The sequence below is a fragment of the Doryrhamphus excisus genome, chromosome 16 (genome assembly GCF_030265055.1).
Source record: "Doryrhamphus excisus isolate RoL2022-K1 chromosome 16, RoL_Dexc_1.0, whole genome shotgun sequence".
Lineage (NCBI taxonomy): Eukaryota > Metazoa > Chordata > Actinopteri > Syngnathiformes > Syngnathidae > Doryrhamphus > Doryrhamphus excisus.
The window spans coordinates 2,304,589-2,322,514 of NC_080481.1; the positions used below are offsets into that span (position 1 = coordinate 2,304,589).

Sequence of the window (17,926 nt, forward strand, 5' to 3'; positions counted from 1 at the left end):
CCAGTCCCGGGTGTACGCCGCCTCTCGCCCGAAGACAGCTGGAATAGGCTCCAGCACCCCCGCGACCCTTGTGAGGAAAAGCGGTAGAAAATGAATGAATGAATGAAAGTAAAACTGTAAATGTCAATATCACACAAGCAGCAAAACTTCGAATGTACTGCAAGTATGATACAATATCCACACCGCATTTAATACACACACGTGTAAGTTTTTTTATGAGCTCATGATAGGGATTTGGCAAAGTTAAGCTACTCACATTAGCTGTCAGTCTATAACCTAATGTAAGAACAGCATGACTGCAAATTGTTGGTAGCTTCTGTGAGACTGCTTATTAAGAAACGTTGCAAAAAACGTTAAAAAAAAAAGCAAATGCAACTTTTATTTTCATAGTTGCACAGGAAATAAACAAATGAACACTGACCTTTTTTCATAATGATAATAGAATCTAATCAAATCTTTCTTCCAGATCTCTTAGGTCAAATAAGCTGACGTCAACAACAACCCAAAATAGCACCGTGTATTTCAGCTAATTAATTTTTTGATGAGTAATTCCCTTTTTAATGCAGCGCAAGCCACTTTATTTGCTTGATGCATTATTAAAACATCAGCGTGGAATTTCTTTGTACTATTTATATGTAGTATTAATTAATTAATTAATTGCGTTACATAATCTTGATTCCCACTGCTGTCCTACCGGCGATGCACCGGCGTTAATCTGCGGTTATGTGACCGACGAGCAGGTTTAGAATCAATTAAATCAACTTGCGTAACTCGCTGATCACCAAAATAACTTCCTTTGTCAGGATGTTTTTAATTCCCGATTGTTAAAGACTTAATGTCACTGTTACATGTTGTGGAACGTAGTACTTTTATTCGTTGTATGACCTGTACTAGGAACAAGGGACCAGGTACTGTTGGGAGTCCAGGTCATAGACAGTGTTCCAAAAGATGCATATTGTTGGTGTACAGCCCCGTCGCTCCCCTTCTGCTTGCCATTTGTGCGATTCATTATGAATGTATATGTAAATAAGTCAAGTACTGTATATACAAAAATGTGTATTGTAATGGTGCGTGATTTAAGAGAAAACAGTATTGTGCTGTAGCGGCTATACACAATCTGTGTTTCTGATCAGGGGCAGCTTCAAGAAGTTCATGGTGATCCATCATGCAACCTGACATTCTCATTACTGGAGCTGCCGTTTCTTTGACTGTTTAGAAAATAGTTTAGTGCATTGTGCCTTTAAAAAAAAAAAAAAACAATCAAAAGATGACCGTGACATCTTCTTGACCCGGTATCCATGGCAACAAGATGAGCCGGTCTTTAGCGATGGAAATTCTGCATTAACTTGTCAAGCTGGCTGCAGTCAAAGCTTTGAAACCCACCTGAGGGTTTTAAATATTTAACAACTTTGCATGCAAGCTATAAACAGCAGTCATTCAGAAACTACAAGGGAATTAGAATGGAAATCAGTTTTTAGGGTGGAAATAAGTTGATGCCTGAACTGTCGGGGTGGTCAGGGGGGTGGCCGGAGAGTGACCGAGGTGACAGTGGCCACCCCCCTGGTCACCTAATGGCAGACCTTGGCCCAGATCCGGACCCAGTGGACCTGCCCTGTTATAATTTGGCTTTATTTGATGTTTTGTTCTTATGCAAATTTGGAGTGGCCAGACCGGAGCAGGAGGGGATAGAAAAGAAGAAGTCTGCGAGTTATGCGGGGAAGTACTTACAGTGAAGAAAATAAGTATTTGAACACCCTGCTATTTTGCTATTTCTCCCACTTAGAAATCATGGAGGGGTCTGAAATTTTCATCGTAGGTGCATGTCCACTGTGAGAGAGATAAACTAAAAAGAAAAATCCAGAAATCACAATGCATGATTTTTTAACAATTTATTTGTGTGATACAGCTGCAAATAAGTATTTGAACACCTGTGTATCATCTAGAATTCTGACCCTGAAAGACCTGTTAGTCTGCCCATTAGAAGTCCACCTGCACTCCATGTATCATCCTGAATCAGATGCACCTGTTTGAGGTCGTTAGCTGCATAAAGACACCTGTCCACCCCATACAATCAGTAAGACTTTAACTTGTAACATGGCGAAGACCAAAGAGCTGTCCAAAGACACCAGAGACAAAATTGTACACCTCCACAAGGCTGGAAAGGGCTACGGAGCAATTACCAAGCAGCTTGGTGAAAAAAGGTCCACTGTTGGAGCTATCATTAGAAAATGGAAGAAGCTAAACATGACGGTCAATCTCAATCGGAGTGGAGCCCCATGCAAGATATCACCTCGTGGGGTCTCAATGATTCTAAGAAAGGTGAGGAATCAGCCCAGAACTACACGACAGGACTTGGTCAATGACCTGAAAAGAGCTGGGACCACCGTTTCCAAGGTTACTGTAGGTAATACACTAAGACGTCATGATGTGAAATCATGCATGGCACGAAAGGTTCCCCTGCTTAAACCAGCACATGTCAAGGCCCGTCTTAAGTTTGCATATGACCATTTGGATGATACAGAGGAGTCATGGGAGAAAGTTTTATGGTCAGATGAGACCAAAATAGAACTTTTTGGTCATAATTCCAATAAGCGTGTTTGGAGGAAGAAGAATGAAGAGTACAATCCGAAGAACACCATCCCTACTGTGAAGCATGGGGGTGGTAGCATCATGCTTTGGGGGTGTTTTTCTGCACATGGGACAGGACGAGTGCACTGCATTAAAGAGAGGATGACTGGGGCCGTGTATTGTGAGATTTTGGGGAACAACCTCCTTCCCTCTGTCAGAGCATTGAAGATGGGTCGTGGCTGGGTCTTCCAACACGACAACGACCCGAAGCACACAGCCAGGAAAACCAAGGAGTGGCTCCGTAAGAAGCATATCAAGGTTCTAGCATGGCCCAGCCAGTCTCCAGACCTGAACCCAATCGAAAATCTTTGGAGGGAGCTCAAACTCCGTGTTTCTCAGCGACAGCCCAGAAACCTGACTGATCTAGAGAAGATCTGTGTGGAGGAGTGGGCCAAGATCCCTCCTGCAGTGTGTGCAAACCTGGTGAAAAACTACAGGAAACGTTTGACCTCTGTAATAGCAAACAAAGGCTACTGTACCAAATATTAACATTCATTTTCTCAGGTGTTCAAATACTTATTTGCAGCTGTATCACACAAATAAATTGTTAAAAAATCATGCATTGTGATTTCTGGATTTTTCTTTTTAGTTTATCTCTCTCACAGTGGACATGCACCTACGATGAAAATTTCAGACCCCTCCATGATTTCTAAGTGGGAGAAATAGCAAAATAGCAGGGTGTTCAAATACTTATTTTCTTCACTGTATGTACTGTTAGTGCGTATTTGTATCTCTCTGTATGTGTGTATGTCTACATGTATGTAAATGTGGATAAATGAGACCACCCAGCAACAGCCACCCCGAGCCCCCACCACCCGAGAGCCACCGGCCCCACAGGCGCAAGCAAAGCCAAGGCAATCCTGACAAGAAACCGGCCCGGAAGAGAGCCAGAGCCAGTCCCCCAGACCGGCGAGGGACCACACAGCCCAACAAGGGCAGAAAGGCACCGAGGACCACACACCAGGGGGCTCAGAGGCGCCCCCGCCATCTGGAAACATGCCCGCCCACGGTCGGAGGCACTGTCCCCACGATGCCAACACCAACCCCCAGTAAGTGGAGCCTGGCCTGCCCCAGTCCACCCCGGCCTGACCACTGATGCTAGGGCCCCGGGGGCAGAGACGGGCCCCCCGGCCCCTCGAGAGTCAGGTATGATTTGTTTCTATGTTGAAAGAGATCACCCAACAAGCATAATAAAAGGGAAGTAGGAATAAATAATTAATGATTAATGAGGGTACATTCATCTGCTCTATAATTCTTATGCAAATATGGAGTGGCCAAACCGGAGCAGGAGGGGATAGAAAAGAAGTCGGTGAGTTATGTGGGGAGTCATTTTAAACATTCTCTGTCCTATGTAGTGTACTCTGAAGGGTTTTAAACTGAGCCAACTATAGGTGGGGATTTTTTGATGAACCGGAAAGCATTAAGACGTATTTGCTTCCAGAACTCTGGGTCACACAGCTTGTAGATAAATCCCAAATTCCATTTGGAGATTGGGATGCCAATGTTCCAATCAGCGATTACCTTCTGTCGTATATTTTCAACTCGGCACGGCGGTCGAGTGGTTTGCGCACAGACCTCACAGCTAGGAGACCAGGGTTCAATTCCACCCTCGGCTATGTCTGTGTGGAATTTTGCATGTTCTTCCCGTGAATGCGTGGGTTTTCTCCGGGTACTCCGGTTTCCTCACACATTTTCCAAAAACATGCTAGGTTAATTAGCGACTCCAAATTGTCCATAGGTATGAATGTGAGTGTGAATGGTTGTTTGTCTATATGTGCCCTGTTCAAAGAGATGTATCGTTCATGAACAGCCCATCACTATTGTGTACGACACAAGTTTAAATATGTATCACATTTTTTTTTTGCCTTTTTTTTAACAAAATCAAGTAAAACTGGCGCAGACCTCACAGCTAGGAGATCAGGGTTCAATTCCTCCCTCCGCCATCTTTGTGTGGAGTTTGGCATGTTTTCCCCGTGCATGCATGGGTTTTCTCCAGGTACTCCAAATTGTCCATAGGTACGAATGTGAGTGTGAATGGTTGTTTGTCTATATGTGCCCTGTGATTGGCTGGCCACCAGTCCAGGGTGTACCCCGCCTCTCGGCCGAAGACAGCTGGGATAGGCTCCAGCACCCCCCACGACCCTTGTGAGGAAAAGCATTAGAAAATGAATGAATGAATGTTCTCAGTGTATCTTCTCATTCTCATAACAGCAGTTGCGTTCATTCTGTTGCTGCATGAAAACATGACACAGCACCACCTGGCCCCTCCCTCTTTTTCCTCCTCCTCCTCCTCCTTCCTCCTCCTCCTCCCTCTGCAGGTATATGTATGTGACATCCCAGCCAGGCTTCTCTGTCTGTACCTCGGAAAGCTTTCGGCAGGAGAGTCAGAGCAGACCTACATCAGTAAATCTCTAGGTGAGTCTTCCACGGAATGAAGCCATGTTGTTCCCGTTGTTTACTGATCTTACCTGCATGGATTTAGTCATTTAGGTTTCAGATTAGTTCTGGAATAGCACTAACGATAGTGCAGATATTTACACTGATTGTTGCACATACAGTATCTGCTACATCTAAGATACTGCTTTAAAGTAGTAATAACTTTTGAATAGCTTTTACATATTATACATGTGAACAATCGACACAAGTCATTTAAAAAGCATGTAAAGCCTTTTTAACCAATCCAGATCAAGAGTTCCTAATCCATTATGTAAGAGGAAAGAGGGCAGGAGAGCAAAGCGGTTAACCTTCTAATTTAAAGTGGTCCTAATCTTCTTGTAATTCTTTCCCACATGACATGTGTTGTAATATATTTTCTCACTGTAAAATCAATGTTTTCATTGTTAAATGCTGATTTTTTTTTGTAACATGTTGCATTTTGCTTTAATATACAACACAAAGGATTTTTGCTCTTAAAGATAAAATTATCTCCAAAGTATATCCTTATGTTTGTGGTTGCACCTATGCATGAAAGTGGAAAATTATGAAATTAATTTTCAGTCGCCGACACTACTTGAATTGGATTGAACCATTTTGAATATGTAGTCAGTGTTTCACCTCTTCTTACGTGAAGACGCTGTCACATGGTGGATTATTTGGCTCACCTTTCGTGTGCCAGACTGATGTCCCAGAGTCTGATGTTGTTGAAGTTGCAGCAGACCGTCTGATCGGCGACCTTCACACTTTCATGTCTCATCCATAATCTCATCATCAGGGTTGTCTGAATATTAAGATCGGGATTAATGGCACGTGCACGCTTTCCTTTCAAGAGTCTCCTGTTGTTTTTTTTTTTGTTTTTTTTTTTGCTGGAAGTTGAACATGAAGTGAAATATAATTTTCTTCATTTTCAATTCTGATAGAAATCACTGCCAGAGCTGGTTGGAGACATGGGTCGCCAAGAGGCTGACAAGGTGTGGAAAAAGGTCACGGAAGACATCCAGGAGATTTTTGACTTCATGGAGGAGTTGGGATCGTAAGTAGACTTGACTCACTTTGTACGTGTATTCACGACTCTGGACATTTTTGTGTACTTTTTAGTTAGACGACATAATTGTCGTTGCGCAATGTTCAATCAAACACAAATCTGTCTCAATCTGTTAGTGAATATTCACAATAAAAAAATTCTTAATCCATGAAAAGTTACTATGGTACCTATAATGTCATTGTATGGTCATATCACCTCATACTTCGGTACGAGGTGCATTATTTAAAAAAAAAAAAAAAAGGTGTAGGATTTATTTATTTATTTTTTTACGATTATTATTATGTATTATTAGAAAAGAAAAAAAACGCAAAAAAAAACTTAAACTGTATTATGGAAAGCAGGAAGTGAACAAATGTAACAGTTACTGATTGTAAAAGTACCAGATGGAGGGGTAGGATTTAATAAGTTTTGCATCTTCCTACTCCTTTTGGACATGTGGAACTGGGAACTGATTATGGGATGCATTCAATTGTAATCTGATGCATGTTCAAATGAAATAAAACCATTACCATTACCATTCACCCAAAATGCAAATTCAACAGCACAGTATTTGCCCAGGTGTGCTTTAGGTTGGCCAAAATAAAAGGCCCCTCCCAAATGATATGTACATGCAGATTTAGACAAGATTTGTGAACATTATTTGAAAGAGTTCAGAAAAACGGGGAGAGCAAAAGTGTTGCATTTATTTTTTTCTTAATTATATATGAATATTACTATCAAATGTATTGCACTGTGTGCAAAAGTACAGATGCAAAACATAATTTACAGTAACACCGTTATTGAGAATAACTCAAATGAATATTCTGGTTTGTGTGCCGTTGTGTACTGGAGGCCAGATTACTGGTTTAATTGGATTACCACGAGAAGTCTTACTTGACTGACGGCTTAGACAACAAGACATTCTGGCTGTCAACGGCTTTGTCTGACTTCCCCCGTGGCGCCTGGACAGAGCTGCCAACTGAGTCGTCCATTCAGAAAAATACCCATTTCAAGGTGTGACCTTCACAAACTCATCTCTTGCATGGCAGCGTTCATCCTACTGAGGAGGCAAAGTGTACCTAATTTGCCCTTTTCTCAGGTGTACACTTGAGCTTCCGTTACAATAAAGTGAGTTGAATTCAGAAGGGAGCGGACATGTTTATCCTCCCCCATTCCGCCTCATCACACGCTGCAAAAACATCACTATCCTTTCTACAAGGGGTAACTCGTCAGGATTCTGAATTGCTCCTCTGATGCAGAAAGCTTCCAAAAGCATCTGTTTTGTTTTATAGTGTGCATTCCAAACATCACCCACACGTTTTGTATCACTTTTGTGGTTGATTTCTCTTGGGGGGGGCCCGCATGAAGCTGCCAAGAGAGTCATTGACGGAAATGAGCTATGGTAACCACGGAAAAAAAAAAAAAACATTTCACTGATGGGATGCCAGGGAATTGTAATCAGCCCCCAACCGCCCCCTAATACACTTTGTCAAGTGTATTTGTATAGAAATCTGTAGTCTATTTCAGACTTTTCTCTAGTGGAAAAACTATATGGACACATTCACACCTGTTAGCTTGTTGTTGCCGTGTAGACAGACGATACGAGCTTGTCGACAACCACCGTAATAATAATAATAGTAATTCCACTTCTTGTAAGTCTGGATGTGCCTTGGGAAGGTTTAAAATGTCATGTGGTTCAAATCTGCGTGCCTGTTCACAGCTCCACTTGTGTGTTACATCGTTTTCGCTCAGTGATGCTTTCCCGGTTGTGTTTCGGGATGCAACTATTTACATGTGGACAGGACCTAAATAGACATAGAGACATAGACATAGACTTTCTTTATTGTCATTGCACAACAATACAGCAAATTGCCAACAAAATGTCGTTGCCTCGCTCCCATGTAATAATAAATAATAAATAATAAATAATAAATAATAAATAAAAGATAATAAATAAAAGATAATAAATAAGAGATAATAAATAAGAGATAATAAATAAGAGATAAAAAATAAAAAATAAATGAAAATGAAAAAATAAAAAATAAAATAATAAATAATAAATAATAAATAATAAATAATAAATAATAAATAATAAATAATAAATAATAAATAATAAATAATAAATAATAAATAATAAATAATAAATAATAAATAATAAATAATAATGTGGAGAATAAATAGATTACATCAAATATGAACAACAATGTACAGCGTAAACACTAATTTATACAAATAATTTAAATAATTTAGAATAAAAAATGTACTTTGAAACTAAAACTACAATTTAAACATACACATAGCATAGAGATGAGGATGCCGAGGTTCTCATCGGGAGTGACCAGGATGGATAGGATCAGGAAGGAGTACATCAGAGGGACATTACATGTTTAGAGGCCAGACTGAGACGGTTTGGGACATGTCCAGAGGAGAGATAGTGAATATATTGGTAGAAGGATACTGCGTTTAGGAAGACCAAAGAGGAGGTTTATGGACGTAGTGAAGGAGGACATGAGTGTAGCTGGTGTGAGAGAGACAGGGTTGGATTCCCGTGGCGACCCCTGAAGGGAAAATCCAAAAGACAAAGAATAAGACAGTACCTAAACAAGAGAACACGGTTGTTGACATGAAGTTCCGTCCACCCTCCCGTCTTAGTGGGTCAGTGTCATCAAGAGGACTGTCCCATGTCTGCCTTTGAAAGCAGCCAGTGACCCGAACAGCATAAAGGAGCTTGTTGTGTCTTAAGTCCTTTGCATCCCATGCTCAGTGTCTGACCTCTGGGAGCGAGCCATTTCCGTGACGTCGGGGATGAGGGCCTGATTAATCCACCTGGTGGAACTATTCCCAGACAGTGCTGAAGATAGCTGGTACACAACAATATGTGTCTCTGACATGTGAATAGTTATGCTGCAATTTAATTGGTTATAATATACACTAACAATTGCTTTATGAGGTATTGTATTTTCCGGACTATAAATTACTTCCACTTTATTAATCCAGTTTAGCCTACAGTAAAGTCTCGTTATATCGATATTCTCGGGAGTCGGAAAAAATATCCATATAACCGGACTATCGATATATCCGATCCTGCGCCGAACTGCATTAAAAGTGGGCGATAAATGGGGGATCTTTGATATGGCATGTCATTTTCTCCTTGAGTTCATGGATTGCGTATCTAGCATGCTTTTGTACTGTAGTGAAGTGAAAAATAAACGTATGCATTAAATAAAAAACGTCTTTACACTTTTTTTAAACATCTGAAAACACTTAGTCTATTCACTGAATCTTCCCTCTAAATTATACAAATATTTACTCCTTTACTTCAAAAGATTGTTTAATACTTACCTCATATTATAAATTATAAATAAATTATTATAAATTATTATTATTATTATTATTATTATTATATTATTATTATTATATTATTATTATTATAAATAAGCCCCTCTACCTTTACTTACATTATTATTATTTATTTAAATTATTTAAATTATTTGGGCAATTTACTGTTCACGCTGCACTTTACATTATGTTGTTCATATTTGGTGTCTATTCTATCTATTTATTCTCCACATTATTATTATTATTATTATTATTATTATTTATTACTTATCTTCTTTTGTGTCTGTTATTATATGGGAGCCAGGAAACGACATTTCGTTGGCAATTTCACTACTGTGTTTTTGTGCAATGACAATAAAGGGAGTCTATCTATCTATCTATCTATCTATCTATCTATCTATCTATCTATCTATCTATCTATCTATCTATCTATCTATCTATCTATCTATCTATCTATCTATCTATCCATCCATCCATCCATCCATCCATCCATCCATCCATCCATCCATCCATCCATCCATCCATCCATCCATCCATCCATCCATCCATCCATCCATCCATCCATCCATCCATCCATCCATCCATCCATCCATCCATCCATCCATCCATCCATCCATCCATCCATCCATCCATCCATCCATCCATCCATCCATCCATCCATCCATCCATCCATCCATCCATCCATCCCTCCCTCCCTCCCTCCCTCCCTCCCTCCCTCCCTCCCTCCCTCCATCCATCCATCCATCCATCCATCCATCCATCCATCCATCCATCCATCCATCCATCCATCCATCCATCCATCCATCCATCCATCCATCCATCCATCCATATTAATTACCTGTAATCCTCTGATTACCGTCCGTCGGTGGAAAAGCCGAAACGGTGTTAGCCGAAAATCAAACAATACGCCGTTTACAGATTTCGCTAATGGTGGTATTGGAATCCTTAAGCAAATATTGATTCAGCTTTAAGCTGCTTTTGTATCGATATAAGCAGACCAAATTGGCTGGCGGGAGATGAAAAGGGCATCGTAGTAACCGGATTATCGTAATAACCGGGTATCGTAGTAACCGGAACTCATTATATCATAAAAGACTAGAAATTTACCGGGAAATGAAAATAGTATCGTAATAAGCAGTACTATCGATATAACCGATATCGATATAACAAGACCTTACTGTATTATAAATATAAAATAAGTCCATGTGTTTCAATGCAGACCTGTTTTAATCCAGAATGATCTTTTGTAATATTAAACCAGAGGGGCCTTCTCAGAAGTTTACATGGTGAGGGAGAAGAAGACCGGAAGGACTTTTGCCATGAAATGTGTCAAGAAGAAACAAGCCAGGGACCTCAATCTGGAGAATGAGATTGCAGTGCTGAGAAGGTAAAAATTCTGACCATTTCTTCACATTGTAGTCTACGTCACAAGTTATCTGGAAAATGCGTAACTGACATTAAAACACATTCCCGAACAGAATCAAACACGAGAATGTCATCGGGATGGAGGGTTTCTATGAAAGTCTGACCCATTTTTACCTCGTCATGCAACTGTGAGTTCTGTGTATTTTTTCGTCTGAGTCATTTTGGTGGAAGCTATGTTTCAAAAAGAAAGCAATAAATGGCGTCATGTTCTATTCTCTACGACAGTGTTTCTGGCGGTGAGCTCTTTGACCGTATACTGGACCGTGGCGTGTACTCGGAGATGGACGCCAGCTGTGTGATCCAACAGGTGCTGCACGCTGTCAGCTACCTGCATCAAAACGACATTGTGCATCGTGACCTCAAGGTGTGACTTCAAACACATTTTTGACCAAAAAAAACAAACCAAAACGTTGACAACAAACACCAACACATCAAACATTGTTCAGCTTTTTTTTTTTCTTGCATAGCCAGAGAACATCCTGTACTACAGCCCCGATAAGGACTCCAAGATCATGATCAGTGATTTTGGCCTGTCAAAGATGGTGGACAAGGGCATTATGTCCACAGCTTGTGGCACTCCGGGATATGTTGGTGAGGAATGTCCTTGTAAACAATATTTATTTTGCGCCCGCCATTAGAATCCTAATTTGAACATTTTTTTTTTGCGACTTCCAGCTCCTGAGGTGCTGGCACAGAAACCTTACAGCAAGGCAGTGGACTGCTGGTCCATTGGAGTCATCACGTACATCTTGTAGGTGTCAAAAACAGATGATATTTACCGTGATGTACAAGATGTGCCAGTGTTTAAGCCGCGCCCACTATTAGGGAGAAAAATTTGTGCACATACAAGTCATAAAATTGTAACGCACATGTCTGTGAGGACCGGGTAGCCAATCACAAGCTATGAAAAAACTGACAATGAGCTTGTCAAACCATTGGAAATCGCAGGAAGTCATTGCTCAATATAACGATGAACACTAAAATCATCACACAGCGACTTAACACTCAAGAGCTAGTGAAGAAATATAGAAAGCAAGTACTAATACGTCTTTCAAATTAAAAAAAAAAAAAAAAAGCACAGCTATTTTAAATTCATCCCATTGGTTATTGCTACCGGGGCACTGCAATGCTACCTCTGTCTAGAGGGAGGCTGACATCATTGCAGCGCCCTGGCAGCAATAACCAATTAAATGCTTTGTTTGGCAGGATCATAAAGAGGAGGAAGTCAGACACACTAAACTAAATACACCCAAAACAGAGAGAGAGAACTGCAAGTATGGGGGGGGGGGTACAAATGCCACATATGTTTGAGCTAAGATTCAAATCCAGAATTTTTGGGTTGTGAGGCACATTTCCACCTGCTTACTTTCACTTTCTTAGAATTTCAATGAATAAAGACTATAAGGTTAAGTTGGGTTGAGGCACAACACTCACAACACATACTAACCTGCACAGCCAGTTTCTATGTAAACATGCCCCCCATTTATGGTCACGTGCTAACTAGCTGACATTTCTCTCCAGACTGTGTGGATATCCTCCTTTCTATGAAGAGAGTGAGACACGCCTCTTCTCAAAGATCACAAAGGCGCAGTACGAGTTTGACTCGCCCTTCTGGGATGATATTTCGGAATCCGGTAAGAGCATCGAACATCAGATGTGTCAGAAGCAGTATTGTGCGGTCAGGGGAGGAAGGTGAGGCAGCGGCACTTCATTAAAACAATAAATGGGATGAAGAAATATCTGGAAATAATTTGAAAACAAAATTAATTAATCTTTTTTTTTTTTTTTTAATCGGCATAAAAAGCCCTCCAAAGGAGTCAGTGCCTCACCAGCCATGAACCTCACAAGTTCTAGCATGTCGCTAGTTCAGGAGATTCTCTCCATGCACAACCTTTAATTTCTTTTGTTTGTTTTTTTTACCTGCAGCTAAAGATTTCATACGTAACATGATGCAGAAGAATCCCCACATGCGGTACACGACGGAACAAGCGCTCAGGCACCCATGGTGAGTGTCGCAAGCACGGGTGCATGCTCATATGGAAATATACAGTACAGACCTTTTGGCAGTGGTGCACTTAAAATATGGCTGAATGTTTCTGGTTTGTCAAACTTTGGTTTTTACCTGCCTCGTTTTTATCTATCCATTCATTTTCTATACCGCTTATCCGGGCATGCTGGAGCCTATCCCAGCTGTCTTCAGGGTAAGAGGCGGGGTAGCCAATCACAGGGCACATATAGACAAACAACCATTCACACTCACATTCATACCTATGGACAATTTGTAGTCGCTAATTAACCTAGCATGTTTTTGGAATGTGGGAGGAAACCGGAGTACCCGGAGAAAACCCACGCATGCACGGGGAGAACATGCAAACTCCACACAGAGATCCACGAGCAGGGAATCGAACCCACGTCTCCTAGATGTGTGGCCTGTGCACTAACCACTCGACACACTTTATGTGAATTTTTCAAATTTTGAAATCTTAAATGGGCAGCACGGCGGTCTCGTGGTTAGCGCGCAGACCTCACAGCTGGGAGACCAGGGTTCAATTCCACCCTCGGCCATCTCTGTGTGGAGTTTGCATGTTCTCCCCGTGCATGCGTGGGTTTTCTCCGGGTACTCCGGTTTCCTCCCACATTCCAAAAACATGCTAGGTTAATTAGCGACTCCAAATTGTCCATAGGTATGAATGTGAGTGTGAATGGTTGTTTGTCTATATGTGCCCTGTGATTGGCTGGCCACCAGTCCAGGGTGTACCCCGCCTCTCGCCCGAAAAAGCGGTAGAAAATGAATGAAATTTTAAATTCAGCAAAAACCGAGTTCTCAAACAAAGCACCCTACGAGTTGCTGACTCTCTGTGCATTTTGAGTGTAATTGCAAAATACCTCACCATGGGGCCAAATAAACTTTTCACTGCCAGCGCTTCAAGTGCCATGTTAAAGTAATATTCTAAATATATATGATACATGGCGAACACAAACAAGGTTCTACTCTTGTGTTACGCCACATTCATGGACACGGGATTAACTGCCTTCCTGGAAAAATTTGTGTCGTGGTTTCCTAGGATAATTGGAAAAACGGCCCGGAGCCAGGACATCTACAACTCAGTCAGCGATCAGATCCAAAAGAACTTTGCCAAGGCCAAGTGGAAGGTCAGTCGTCACTGATTTCCAGGATTTGTTAAGCCCATTGAGGGCCTGCAGTTTACAGTAGATCAATTAAGCGGTTACCCAAATCCCCCTGATTAAGGCCAATTGAATAGATGTTGTGTTGTAATCAACGTTGCCGATGTCAAGGAAACTGAAGTGGTGATTATTTGCTGGCCCGGACAGCCTCTTAGATGTCCCTTATGTTGACAGCAAGCGTTCAATGCCGCTGTAGCCATCAACCACATGAAGAAACTCCAGCTGGCCCACTCGGAGAAGCTGCCAAAAGCCACTTGCGTCCCGGACATCCACGTGGTCAAGGTGTTCTCTCCGGTCACGCAGCGCAAGCGCCCCGATCCGGAGGGACCGCAGTCCAGGGTGTCTGACACCAACGGGAAAATCCGGACTACAAATCACATGACCCTGCCGACAACCCACGTGGAACTGAAGAGTCACTACCACCCGCTGAAGGCCAGCCAGAGCGCCCACCACGCGCCCACCATAGCCGAGCAGGGGAAGTACATCTACCACTCGGAGCCTGCCAACCTTCACGGGTTTGTAGAAGCGTCGGTCCGTGTTCCTAACGTTGGACTGGTTGCATCACGGAATCCTTTTCCTTTCAGGTATGCTAAAAACAGAACGGGAAAAACTCTTCAGACCGGCGTTTGCTCCGTCATGTGAAGGCTGGAGGAAGTTGACATGGGAAAATTGAACTTTTTTCTTGGTAGGTGGTGAATTATTTTGACATAGTGTTGACTGCATTTTGCTGCAATCTCCATTAAAGCACATCGGTTCACATTAAGGGGAAATCCCGATACCGATATCGATAATTATCACATACTACAGTATTAATTGTCCCTGTACCCTAGAAACCGCCCACGAATGATACGGGAAAAGGCCGAAATGATACTGTGTCAAAGCCCAGGGCAGTGATACTGATAAAACCATGTCCAGTATCAGTATCAGCCCCCGTAGCTGTCCACTCAGAGCGCGCTGCTCTGGTATCGTGCCCGTGAAACAACCAATCAGAGAACAGCGCACGAGCGTGAACACACAGCGTTTGTTTTGCTGCCGTCTGTGCTCTGTCAACATGTCAGCGGTTGACACTCTTATATCTATCATATCTACATGTATTATATCTTTCGTTTTTCCATAATTATATATACATATATATAGATATATAATATATATAATACATGTAATAAACTGAAAATTTTCTGGAAACAAAATGGTCTTTTGATTAAATAGTATGTGATAATAAGCTCATGATTAAATAGTATGTGATAATAAGATCATGATTAAATAGTATGTGATAATAAGATCATCACATGGTTTGTCTGGTATCAGGCCCAGTATCATATATATATAGTAACCTATAATTATAGGCCTGATATCAGCCTAAAAATGTGATATCGGGCCTATAGTTATCGATGACCAATATTATCGGACATTCCTAATAAAAACACAAACTGAAGTGAATGTATGCACCAGTCCGCACACATTTTGCACAGTGGACAAGTGGTTTGCGCACAGGCCACACGGCTAAGAGACCCAAGTTCAATTCCACCCTCGGCCATCTCTGTGTGGAGTTTGCATGTTCTCCCCGTGCATGCGTGGGTTTTCTCCGGGTACTCCGGTTTCCTCCCACATTCCAAAAACATGCTAGGTTAATTAGCCACTCCAAATTGTCCATAGGTATGAATGTGAGTGTGAATGGTTGTTTGTCTATATGGGCCCTGTGATTGGCTGGCCAACCGGTCCAGGGTGTACCCCGCCTCCTGCCTGAAGACAGCTGGGATAGGTTCCAGCACCCCTGCGTAGAAAATGAATGAATACCGCTTTTCCTCACGAGGGTCGCGGGAGGTGCTGGAGCCTATCCCAACTGTCTTCGGGCAAGAGGCGGGGTACACCCTGGACTGGTGGCCAGCCAATCACAGGGCACATATAGACAAACAACCATTCACACTCACATTCATACCTATGGACAATTTGGAGTCGCTAATTAACCTAGCATGTTTTTGGAATGTGGGAGGAAACCGGAGTACCCGGAGAAAACCCACGCATGCACGGGGAGAACATGCAAACTCCACACAGACATGGCCGAGGGTGGAATTGAACCCTGGTCTCCTAGGTCTGCGTGCTAACCACTCGACCACCGTGTCGCCCCTTCTGAATTCCTTGTATATGTTTATTCATTCATTCATTCATTCATGTTCTACCGCTTATCCTCATGAGGGTCGCGGTTGTGCTGGAGCCTATCCCAGCTGTCTTCAGGCGAGAGGCGGGGTACACCCTGGTCTGGTCACCATCCATTCACAGTCCTTGTATATGTATTTTAGTTAATTTAAAACTTTTATGATGCTTAAAAATGCTTAATTTACATGCACTTTTTTCACTAATAAGCTGTATGCAACCATGAAACACTATGATTTATTCATTCATATATTAAAAAAACCGTGATAGCTAAATTTGATGGTATGGTATCAGGATGGACACGGGTGTGTAGACCAGTTTCTTAAAGAACATAAGCAATTGTCCAATAAATGCCTTGCATTCAGGATCATACTGATTCTAATGTAATGTGTTTTTTCTGCCCTCCTCAGCTCAGCGTTACCGTGCTTGGCTCAGCATGCAGCTGTTTGTGTCTACAGCGCCCCCAATGGGAAGGTGGTGGACCTAAGCGGTCTGCGAGGTCTACAACGGTCAGTGGGGACAGTTTAGTCACATTGATTTTGTGATTTTAGTTTTAAAGTGCCTATGAGGCTTCCCTACAAACAAGAATAAGCACATGCAATTTGCACAGATTCACTTTAGGATAGAGATGAGAGAGCAATGATGGGCTGGCTTAGACTGCCGGACCCTGACACGGCAAAGCCGCCCGTAGCGCTCATGATGTTTAATGTATGCAAGCAGACATTGACATTCAATACTATGTCATCCTGTATTTGTAAATATATGAGGAGTATATTTAGTGTATGTTTGTATATTTGTTGCCATGCTTTTATTTATTATTGTATTGATTTTTTTTTGTCTTCTTTTGCTTTTCTTATAATAGTAACATTTGTAAAAAGTGTGTTTACATAATCATGATAAACAGCAAAGCAAGTTTATAAGTCTATAGGCTCAAAAGTATTTGCATTTATGTTCATTACTGCCATGACCATCATACTTCCTGGACTAAATACAAAATAAACAAAATACTACTACTACTAACTTTTTTTTGGTGTTGATATCAGTGGTACACTATGAATATTTTACCATCACAGTCCAAATCTGATTTCTATGTATCCATTTTCCGTGGAGATCTTTACATAAAGTACATTTACTCTTACCCAGAATGAAGTTTTATTTCCATGTGTGCCAGAAATCCTCCTGAAAAAGCACCACACTGCAGACACAAGCTGCTCATTCAGGCAGAAGGAGCCTGAAATGTGGAGCAAAGGTCTCCAAACAAGCTCAACCCCCCTCCCCCCCAGTAGTGAGTAACATAAATGACAAAGTTGACTGAAATAGGAACTTCACGGATGGCAAAATTAAAGCAACATTTCCAGAAATATCTGTTGATATTTAAAAGGTCGGGCTTGAACGCTGGATATATTTCATCTCTGGTTGGGCAGAAAGTATCCACTAAGTAAGAACTCAAATATTGTACTATAGTAGACGTAGTTTTTCTGTAATTTTAACCAGGTACAACTAAAATTGATGTAGTTAGTTACAGTAACTCCTTTAATTTGTACTAGAGTACTAGTACATGCAAGAAGCAAACAAAGGTCTGAAGCTAAAAACTTTATTAAATAATAAATGGTATAGGAGTTGATAATAAACGGCGATTAATACATGTTGGATCCCAAATCCAATCCGGAAGTAGAAACGGGACAGTCCGAAGTTTCTCAAGAAAATAGGTTACTTTAAGATGTCTCTCAATGG

General features: G+C 41.4%; 1 protein-coding gene and 1 long non-coding RNA gene across 3 annotated transcripts; one reads left to right on the forward strand and one right to left on the reverse strand.

The window, feature by feature from the left end:
- The first annotated feature begins 4,930 nt into the window (after positions 1-4,930).
- Positions 4,931-17,199, forward strand: LOC131104819 (calcium/calmodulin-dependent protein kinase type 1D-like). 2 transcript variants are annotated; one of them, XM_058052373.1, is made up of 13 exons: positions 4,931-5,043; positions 5,985-6,097; positions 10,689-10,814; positions 10,906-10,980; positions 11,078-11,216; positions 11,320-11,443; positions 11,528-11,603; positions 12,374-12,486; positions 12,779-12,857; positions 13,918-14,005; positions 14,213-14,553; positions 14,623-14,723; positions 16,603-17,199. In XM_058052373.1, exons 2-12 carry the CDS (start codon positions 6,012-6,014, stop codon positions 14,678-14,680), a joined length of 1,305 nt encoding a protein of 434 aa, XP_057908356.1. In that variant the 5' UTR covers positions 4,931-5,043; positions 5,985-6,011; the 3' UTR covers positions 14,681-14,723; positions 16,603-17,199. The 2 variants fall into 2 exon arrangements, with proteins under 2 accessions (XP_057908356.1, XP_057908355.1); XM_058052372.1 differs by lacking the exon at positions 4,931-5,043 and adding an exon at positions 5,492-5,870.
- LOC131104824 (uncharacterized) lies at positions 13,725-17,429 on the reverse strand. Its single transcript, XR_009119832.1, has 2 exons — positions 17,332-17,429; positions 13,725-14,627 (listed from the first exon to the last, which is right to left on the reverse strand). It is a non-coding gene; the product is annotated as an uncharacterized LOC131104824 (long non-coding RNA).
- Between the last annotated feature and the right edge of the window lie 497 nt (positions 17,430-17,926).